We start from the raw sequence: 9,783 nt of genomic DNA, 5'->3' as shown, positions 1-9,783 counted from the left end.
TAATAGACTAATTGATAAAGGTTTTCAAGTACATACGAGCAAGTAAACATCATACAAGCAAGTAAAGAACAAGTTTGCAAGTAAACATAATAGATTAATTGATAAAGGTTTCAGTACAAAGCAACCGGGAGGGCTAAAGCTTTAAAAACATAAACATACAAACCAAACTGTCAGAAAACACACAAAGGTTGTAGGAGATATTTCTCTAAATATATTTGGCGAGGAGCTTGTTTTTGGCTGCTTCTTCAGCCTCAGTGAGTGGTTCGGTTTTTGCTAGGAGAGTGTCTAAGATGGCTAGCTTCTGGAGTTTTTCTTTCCTATCCAAATCCACCTTCCTCAGTTCAAGTACCATCGTATAGTAATCAACAGACTTCCCATTTGCATTACGTTTAGCTTTTGCAGCCTTTACACCTTCAGGGCGTATCTCTTCTTCACCAACACTTGTGGTTGAAGTTTGGGAATCTGATTCAACGGTTTTCCTCTTATTAGAACTTTCAGAAGCTTTAGTGCTGTTGAGGTTGAGCCATTTCTGCTCATACCTCAACACACACCACACATGCTCCAGTGTGAATTTGGACCCCTGGTCCGCGAAGAATATTTCATGGGCCACCTTCAGTACATCGTTCTCATGCTGCCCACTAGATATATGTCTCTCTGCAGCCGTATATACACCATAAAACTTGGAAGTGTCATTGCTGATTTTGTGCCACCTCTGCTTGTAGTGGACATGCTCGCTACTTTCAACACTATCTCCACCAGAAAGAGCTGCGAAGAAATAATCTCCAACTCGTTTCCAGAAAGTGCCTGATTTTTGGTTATTCCCTACAATAGCGTCCTTAGAGGTATTTAGCCAGGCATTGATCAGCATCTCGTCTTCGGCTGGGGTTCATTTGTGTCTCCTCCCACGCTCTACGGGTGGATGTGCGGGTGGAGTTGGAGCCTCACCCTGTTGAGAACTGAATTGGGGGATCTGTGAAGATCCAGAAGGAAAACTCTCATAAGGAGAGTTTCCATCATTAACACTTTAGTGTTGACTGTAAAGAAGGCCCGTATAACCAACAGACTGGCTATACGGATTCCTTGGATCCATAGAATAAAGAAGATAACAGTGAAAAGAGAATAGAAAAGGGAATGTGACAGAGTTATACAAGAGAAAAGAGAAAGAAGATGAAGGAGATTAAATCGATATTGTGAAAGGAGGGTTAAATAGTTGAAAATGGTAATTAAAACTACCATAATGACCTAACTACAAAAGTACATCTCAGTAACTTCACATTACACAACCATAATTACCTAAGTACAAGTGCATTAACTACCAAACAAACTAGCCTTGCAAACAAACTACACGCTTTGGTCACAATCAAAACGGACTCGAAACTAGACGTTTTAACTGTCATACAAGCTACTTTTCATTCGAGATTGTGAACTACCTAACAAACTAGTTCATTAACTACCATAATGACCTAACTACAAAAGTACATCTTATTACACAACCATAATTATCTAAGTACAAGTGCATTAACTACCTAACAAACTAGCCTTGCAAACAAACTACACTCTTTGGTGACAATCAAAACAGACTCGACATAGAAAGAAAACGCTTTGGTCGCAAACAAAACATAGAAAGAAAACGCTTTGGTCGCAAACAAAACATAGAAAAAAAACGCAAACATGTAAACAGACATCTCAGTTTCATGAGATAAACTACATTACATTCGAGATGAAGAGAAAGAAGTTTACCTTAAACTGTGGAGGAAATGGTTGTTTCTCTTTGATCTCCTTGCTAATACAATACTGGTGATCGAACCTCACCTCACCTAATAACCTCGCAAACATGTAAACAGACATCTCAGTTTCATGAGATAAACAACAATCAATCACACATACCCTTTCACACATATATGATACGAAATCCCTAAATCTATTGCAAAGCAAGCAAATCACAGTCTAAATACATGCAAACCTCGTCCAAAGTAGATCGAAAACATAAACCAAATACATGCAAATCATAAGGAGGAGGAACACATACCCTTTCACCTTCGAATCACAGAGAGATGCCTCGGGATGAAATCCGTCGAGAGGAGACGACTTGGGAGGAGATTCGTCGAGAAGAGACGACATGGGAGGAGATTCGTCGACGGAGACGACTTGGGAGGAGGTTCGTCGACGGGACAACGGTCACGAAGGAGATGCACCGTCGAGAGGAGACGACTTGGGAGGAGATTCATCGAGAAGAGATGACGTGGGAGGAGATTCGTCGACGGAGACGACTTGGGAGGAGGTTCGTCGACGGGACAACGGTCACGAAGGAGATGCGCCGTTGAGAGCTAAATCTCCCTTTCGATCGCCGCCAGAGAGAATAAGAGAGAGACGAGAAATGTCGATCTGGATCCCAATTTGATTTTTCCATAACGAAAACTCTTCAACCATTCTCTTGCCGACACGTATCACCTAAGGACAAAAAAAAATGTTAGCTAAGGACGAAATGGACGCGTCCCAGCGATTTTAATGCAATTTTGATTTAAATTAAATCTTTTAATCCCTAAGGACTTAAGCTAACGACCCTGATAATGTTGCCCTAACAAAGAGTTCTTAAGGAAAAGCAAAAAAAAAAAAAAAAATCAAAAATGCCTAAATAGAAGAGAACCGGTGTAAAAAAAGGATTTAAGAAATGCTAAAAACCCCTAACTTGTCCCTTTTGTATTAGATATGCCTTAAAAACAAAAGGGGGAAAAAATCCCATCTATTTTTCGTCGGTTTCTTTCATCTTCTTCCTTCTTCTCTTTGCATGTTACGAAATCGATCGATCACTCCAGCATCTCCTCCAAATCCGTCAATGAAATCACCATGGAGGTTTGAATTTTTTATCTTTTAGGATTGATTTGAAGCTGAAATAGAAGTGGGTTGATACAAATCAGTTTGAGAATCGATTCAACCACTCTGTACATATGCTCTCTTTGTCTATCTTACATCGATTTTGTAACATGTTATGTTAATATTCGTATGTGTTTGTCCAGATTTGGTGCCATCAAGACTTTGTGCCATCGACTTGGTTCCATCGATTTGGATCCAAAACTCGTTGTATTCGAAAGACCCGGGAGAGAGGAAGAACATGGAACCAAATCAATGTAATAAGAGATAAAGCTATGGTGGGTTTGAGGTTAGTATTTTTTTCCCGTTCGGGGTGTAGCAGTCCCTGGGGTTGAGGGGGAACCTGTAAGCCTTCCTGAACCAGCGACTGAAGCCATAGCTGCTGCGTTTGGGCAATGGTTGTTACACAAGAAGAATGTTGGATCCCGGAAGTTGAGAGTATCCGTTGGCCATGACTCTCGCATCTCTGCACCAACCTTGCTGGTATGTATCAATAAACACTGTCTCTTCATGAAATGGGATAAGTAAATTTTCTGTTGAAATTCCATTGGTTATTTTGTAGGAAGCGGTTTCTCGAGGTCTTGGCCTTTCTGGATTAGACGTTGTTCAGTTCGGATGAGTGATGAGTAGCCTTTCTTGTTCTAGAATATTCAATTTATGCTCATTCTTCATTCAATAGATTCGATGACTCTCTTTGAATGTAGTGCTGTTGGGTCATATGATTGTTTGAATCACTTTTCATATATAACTTATGGAAACACAACCCTTGTGTTTGCTTTGCTGATTAGCATCAACACCAGCAATGTTTAATAGTGTACATTGACTGAAGATGAATCATTCTTGTGCCCTGCTGATGGGGCTATCATGATAACACGTATTCTTATTGATCTCGGTTTCTATAATAAGTAGTTATTTTTCTTAGTAGTTGTCATCACTTAGTGATATTTTGCCATTTGCTACCACGCTTTTATTTTGAGCAGCAAGCCATCTTCCTTACAACAGGAACGGTTTCAAGTTTTTGCTTATATTTAAACATTTTTTTTCTGAAAGGTCCGCTGCTGTGGATTCATCTGGCCGTGAGTTCAACCGTAATCGTCTTATTGCGTTGCTTTCAGCAATTTTTCTAGAGCAAGTAAGAGACATGCTCTAACCATTTCACCATGTTAACAATTTTTTTTGGTGTCCTGATGTTCTGTGCTTATCCATCTAGATTGTTCTCACTGTTCCTAAACATATGCCTCCACTGCATAGTTTAACAGTAAACATTTCCTGTTATAGATCCGTGTTTCGGGCTTTGGTGGATGGTTTCTTCTCAGACTTTCTCTCCACGACCCTTTTCTTCCTCTTAACATTGAGGTAAAAACAGATACGTATGAGAGCTTGGCTTTGTAGTTTCTGATGCAGTGAAGGAGTTCAATATGTATAAACAATATTTTGGAACGTGCAGGCGCAGAGTGAGGATGATGCTGTGAAGTTAGGCCTTGTGGTTGCTAATGCAGTGAAGGAGTTCAATGCTTTGGACACCTCTGCTTTGTCCAGTCTCACTCGCTCTTAAATTGGTTTTAGGTGGATCTGTGATCCTAAATTAATGTTCTAAAATTGCTTTGGACACATTTTTTTTGTGTGGAAATCAATGTTCTAAAATTGGTATAGAGAACATCTAAGAAGTAAATTAATCACAATACAATATGATTAAATTAGTCTAAGTTGATTTAAATATATTTAAATTAACATTAAAGTGTGTTATAATTAGTTTAACTATATCATTTTCACTATTATTTTATATATAAAAATGATGATTTTCCAAAAAAAATTTAGTATATTCAATTTAATGTTTCATTAAAATTTTACTTTTTTTCATGCTATGAAATCCAATAATTTTACTTAAAAAAAAAAATTTAAGAACCTCAGTAAAGTTTTATCATTGGACAAAGAAAAATTAAATTAGGTTAACAAAAGTTTTAAACCTTTTAAATCACTATATTTATTACTAATTTATTGATTAGAGTCCATGATGTAGGTCAAAAGCTAGAAGCTTTAGAGAGAAAGGTTTTTGAAGATATTACTGACTTTTATTCATCAAAAATAGCTCATTTGTTTACAATGGTTCTCTACTCATATTTATACATAGTGAGAGAACAATCTAGACTTCTGACAGGTGTCTCTGACAGCTAGCAATCCTGATCCATAAGAGCTTCATATCTGTTGCTGAGCTGCATTGTATGAGGTGTGATCTCCGTACGTTTAGCTCCTTTTGTCGTTCTACTTTTGTCCTCTGTTACCGTTGGAGCTAAAGGTGCTGAAGTGGACTTTGCTGAGAGAAGGTCCAATGTCTTTGATGGATGATCATGTAATGATCTGTTGGGCTTAATACTCCCCCGCAAACTCGAGGTGGGTGGAAAGTCAACTCTGAATTTGTTGCGCAAGTCCTGAAAGCTATGCTGAGGTAGAGACTTGGTAAAGATGTCTGCTAGTTGCTGAGCTGCAGGAATGTGGTACACAATGAGAGATCCATCAGCCACCTTTTCTCTCGCAAAGTGATAATGTGTGGCGAAGTGTTTTGATTTCTTGTGAAGCACTGGGTTTGCCGTCAAGTGTACTGCAGACAGATTGTCACAGTATATCTCAGCTGCATTCAAATGATTCACACCCACACTCTTGAGCATGAGCCCAATCCATGCTAACTCAGCTGCTGTGTTAGAGAGAGTCATGTACTCTGCTTCAGTCGAGGAACGTGCTACTGAGTCTTGACGCTTAGCTGACCAGGAGACTAGGTTTGACCCAAGAAACGTGCAAAATCCTCTGGTTGATCTTCTAGTATCTTGACATCCTCCCCAATCACTATCACAGTAGGCTCTAACTTGAGTATCTGTGTTCGATTCAAGCGTTAGACCCATCTCTAGAGTACCTTTAAGATACCTCAGTATCCGCTTCATGAGATGAAAGTCTGACAGAGTAGGCTCATGCATCTTCTGACACACTAGATTCACCGCAAACTGTATGTCTGGTCTGGTTAATGTCAGATACTGAAGCTTGCCTGTTAAGCTTCTGAAGTATTTGGGGTTGGTGAAAAGCTCATCCTGATGTGGAACACGATCTAACTGTAATGGTAAAGGGGTTGGCATAGGAGCACAGTCAAGCATCCCTGCTGCTTCCAGTATGTCTGTGGCATACTTTGCTTGATTAAGAAACAAGCCAGTTGCTGTAAACTGAGTCTGAATGTCCAAAAAATAACTCAGTGACCCCATGTCTTTCATTCTGAACTGTTTCTTGAGCGACTGCAGTAGCTTATCCACCAAGTTTTTGTTGCTTCCAGTAAGCACCATGTCATCTACATAAAGCAACAAGTACATTACGTCTGATCCTCTGTTGTACAGAAAGAGGGAAGGATCACTTGCATTGCAGATAAATCCAAACTCAAGTAGATAGGAACTGAATTTATCAAACCAAGCTCTAGGTGCTTGCTTAAGACCATAGATTGCTTTGTGTAGAAGACAAACATAATCCGGATGCTCTTTGCTTTCATAACCAGGAGGTTGTTTCATGTAGACAGTCTCAGTTAAATCTCCATGGAGAAAGGCATTTTTAACATCTAATTGTTTAATCTCCCACCGCTTGATAACTGCTAGGTGAAGAACTATCCTCACAGTTGCTGTCCTGACGACTGGGCTATATGTTTCCAGGAAGTCTACTCCCTCTTCTTGTTGATTTCCTTTTGCTACAACTCTTGAACGAAGCTTGTCTAGCGTTCCATCTGCCTTCAGTTTCACCTTATGTACCCATCTGCAACCTATAGGTCGTGTATCAGGGGGTAGTGGGACTAAGCTCCAAGTCTTTGTCTCTTCACAGGTTTCTATTTCTTCTCCCATTGCTTCATTCCAACCAGGGTGGTTGAGTGCTTCTGCAGTAGAGCGTGGTAATTGAGGTAGGCTATTTACTGTTATCAAGGCATACCTCGGATTTGGTTTCATTACCCCTGCCTTAGCTCTTGTTGTCATCTTATGTGAGTTGGCAGGCTGGGGTGGAGGAGGGTGATCAAGTATAGCCTCATGATCAGAATCTGTATCTGATGATGATGAACTTGTTTCTCCAGGAAGGATAGGACTAGCGGGAGCAACAGAGACTGGCTGAGGAATAGGAATTGAAATAGGAACAGATCTCCCTACTTCTTCTGATGGAGTTTGTATCTCTTGACTGCTCTCAGTATCTATATCAACTTGGTGTTGAAGTCTCCATGCCGAGAATAGAGGCGTTACAGCAGACTTCAGTAGATGTTGATAAGTATCTTTGTAAGGTAACCTGTCTTCATCAAACAGAACATGCCTGTTGATATAGATGCGACCAGAAGGAGGATGATAACATCTGTAACCTTTATATCTCTCATTGTAGCCAAGAAATACACATAAGAGCGATTTTGGATCGAACTTGTTCTGTGAGTATGGCCTCAGATACGGGTAACAAGCACAGCCAAAGACCCTGAGAGCTGTGTAGACTGGTCTTTTGCCATTGAGAACTTCATAAGGACTGATCATTTTCTCATTTACTGTTGTAGGAAGCAAGTTACTGAGAAAGGCAGAGGTAAACAAAGCTTCTACCCAGAGTTCTTGAGGAAGATGCTTTGATATAGCATCGACAAACCGAGCTCAGTGATGTGGCGGTGACGTCTCTCTGCAATGCCATTTTGCTCCGGCGTATGAGGACAAGAGACAAAATGTTTAATGCCGCAAGCTGCTAGATGTTGTGACATGTTGTTGTTCATAAATTCACCTCCACCATCAGACTGAAACACACAGATTTTCTGTTTGTATTGGTTTTCCACTTGTTGTTGAAATGCTTTGAAGACTGAGAACACATCAGATTTTAACTTAAGTGGATAGAACCAACAAAATCTTGAATAATTGTCGATGAATACAACGTAAAACCGAAAGCCCTGAACTGACACAATTGGTGCAGGACCCCATACATCACAGTGTATCCTCTCAAGAACTCTACTTGCTCGAAAATCAGAACTAGAAAAGGGAAGTTTACATGTCTTGCCCACTTGACATGCTTCACACAATGACTTCTCAGTCTTATTGAATGTAATGGCCTTTATTGCTGAAAGATGCTTCAAAACTTGATCATTTGGATGTCCCAACCTTAGATGCCAGATTCTATCACTTGCAAGCTGCTGTCTTGAAGAGTAGAATGATACGAATTGAGGAACATCCAACCGGTACAGCCCTTTAACCTTGTTTCCCTGACTGAGAACCCTGCTTGTTGCTTTGTCCTTAACATATACATGAGCAGAATCAAACGTGAATTCACATGGATAGTCATCAGTGAGCTTAGAGACTGATAGAAGGGACTTCGTTATATCAGGACAGATCAGAACCTCAGAGAGAGGAATGTTACCTGAGGCAGAAGGGATAGAGGCTGAGCCAACATGAGTGATGGGCAGAAACTCTCCATTGCCAACAATGACATGGTCTGATCCATCATACTCATAAGCGGTATCAAGATGCTGTACTGAATTAGTAACATGATGAGAAGAGCCGCTATCTGGATACCACTCAGCTCCTGTGAAGCTAGCATTGTTCTGAGCCGATGCGGTCATCAACATATTGGCCTGAGGAGAGTCGTTGACAGCAAAGTTTTGATCAAAGCGCTTGTAACACTTGTAGGCAGGATGTCCATATTTTCCACAAATCTGACATGTAGGACGTTGGGTATCAGACTGTCTGTGAGCACCCTGACCAAACTGTTGAGGAAATCCCCTGCCTTGTGTGGAGTAGAAGCCTTTGCCTCTGTAGCCACCTCTGTTCTGACCTCTGCCACGTCCTGAATATCCTCCTCTGTTGGTATAGAACGCGTGATGAGAATTCACATCAACGGTGGGCTCATATGCCTTGAGTTTATCTTCAAACCCTGTTAGCTTGTAGACAATATCTTCAAAACAAGGAACAGGCTGAACATCCATGGCGTGTTCAATCACTGTACAGACAGAATCATATTCCTTGCCTAGACCGTTAAGAACACCATAGATCTTTTCCTGTTCAGTAATAGGAGCTCCTATGGAGTCTAACTGATCACAAAGCAACTTGATCTCAGACAAATAAACAGCCATAGTTTTGTTCCCTTTGACAGTAGTTTGTACTCGCCTTTGTAAATCTAATCTTCTAGAAGCAGAAACCCTATTGTATTTCTGAGCTAGAGCCAACCATACCTCTTGAGAAGTATGTAAGCCGTAGACAGATTTGAGGGCATCTTCTGTGAGAGTTCCATAGAGCCAGGCGAGAATGAGCTGATCCTTCTGTGTCCAACGAAGAAACTCAGGATTCGCAGCTTCTGTGTCTTGATCTCCTTGTCTGACTGTGATTGTAGGGGCGGGTCGTGGTTGGGCGCTGGTGACGTAGCCGAGAAGCATCTGACTGGAAAGAAACTGCTCGAACTGGAGTTTCCATAGGAGATAGTTGCCTTCCTTAAGCTTCAACGTAACCACATGCGTGATGGTAAGAGTAGTAACCGAAACAGGATCTTGATTTCCTTCCATGGCGTGATACCATGTAGGTCAAAAGCTAGAAGCTTTAGAGAGAAAGGTTTCTGAAGATATTACTGACTTTTATTCATCAAAAATAGCTCATTTGTTTACAATGGTTCTCTACTCATATTTATACATTGTGAGAGAACAATCTAGACTTCTGACAGGTGTCTCTGACAGCTAGCAATCCTGATCCATACGAGCTTCATATCTGTTGCTGAGCTGCATTGTATGAGGTGTGATCTCCGTACGTTTAGCTCCTTTTGTCGTTCTACTTTGTCCTCTGTTACCGTTGGAGCTAAAGGTGCTGAAGTGGACTTTGCTGAGAGAAGGTCCAATGTCTTTGATGGATGATCATGTAATGATATGTTGGGCTTAATACATGATGGGTT

At 40.7% G+C, this 9,783-nt stretch overlaps 2 protein-coding genes across 3 annotated transcripts; one reads left to right on the top strand and one right to left on the bottom strand.

Moving 5' to 3' along the window:
• Positions 1-205: 205 nt before the first annotated feature.
• Positions 206-868, bottom strand: LOC111203215 (glutathione S-transferase T3-like). Its single transcript, XM_022696740.1, has one exon. It carries the CDS (start codon positions 866-868, stop codon positions 206-208), a length of 663 nt encoding a protein of 220 aa, XP_022552461.1.
• A 1,794-nt stretch (positions 869-2,662) lies between these two features.
• Positions 2,663-4,571, top strand: BNAC05G36900D. 2 transcript variants are annotated; one of them, XM_022714781.2, is made up of 5 exons: positions 2,663-2,853; positions 3,018-3,160; positions 3,922-4,003; positions 4,150-4,227; positions 4,319-4,571. In XM_022714781.2, exons 1-5 carry the CDS (start codon positions 2,848-2,850, stop codon positions 4,424-4,426), a joined length of 417 nt encoding a protein of 138 aa, XP_022570502.1. In that variant the 5' UTR covers positions 2,663-2,847; the 3' UTR covers positions 4,427-4,571. The 2 variants fall into 2 exon arrangements, with proteins under 2 accessions (XP_022570502.1, XP_022552775.1); XM_022697054.2 differs by having other exon boundaries at positions 2,706-2,942.
• Positions 4,572-9,783: the final 5,212 nt, after the last annotated feature.

This window comes from Brassica napus, chromosome C5 (assembly GCF_020379485.1).
Source record: "Brassica napus cultivar Da-Ae chromosome C5, Da-Ae, whole genome shotgun sequence".
Lineage (NCBI taxonomy): Eukaryota > Viridiplantae > Streptophyta > Magnoliopsida > Brassicales > Brassicaceae > Brassica > Brassica napus.
This window is presented reverse-complemented; position numbering and strand designations above follow the sequence as displayed.

What these genes read in the sequence shown, in the direction of transcription:
- LOC111203215 (XM_022696740.1), bottom strand. Translation starts at nt 868, where the DNA reads ATGCTGATCAATGCCTGGCTAAATACCTCTAAGGACGCTATTGTAGGG.
- BNAC05G36900D (XM_022714781.2), top strand. An exon ending in AAAGCTATGGTGGGTTTGAG is followed by an intron (nt 3,161 to 3,921) that starts GTTAGTATTTTT and finishes TTTTTCTGAAAG; the next exon opens with GTCCGCTGCTGTGGATTCAT. An exon ending in CAGCAATTTTTCTAGAGCAA is followed by an intron (nt 4,004 to 4,149) that starts GTAAGAGACATG and finishes TTCCTGTTATAG; the next exon opens with ATCCGTGTTTCGGGCTTTGG.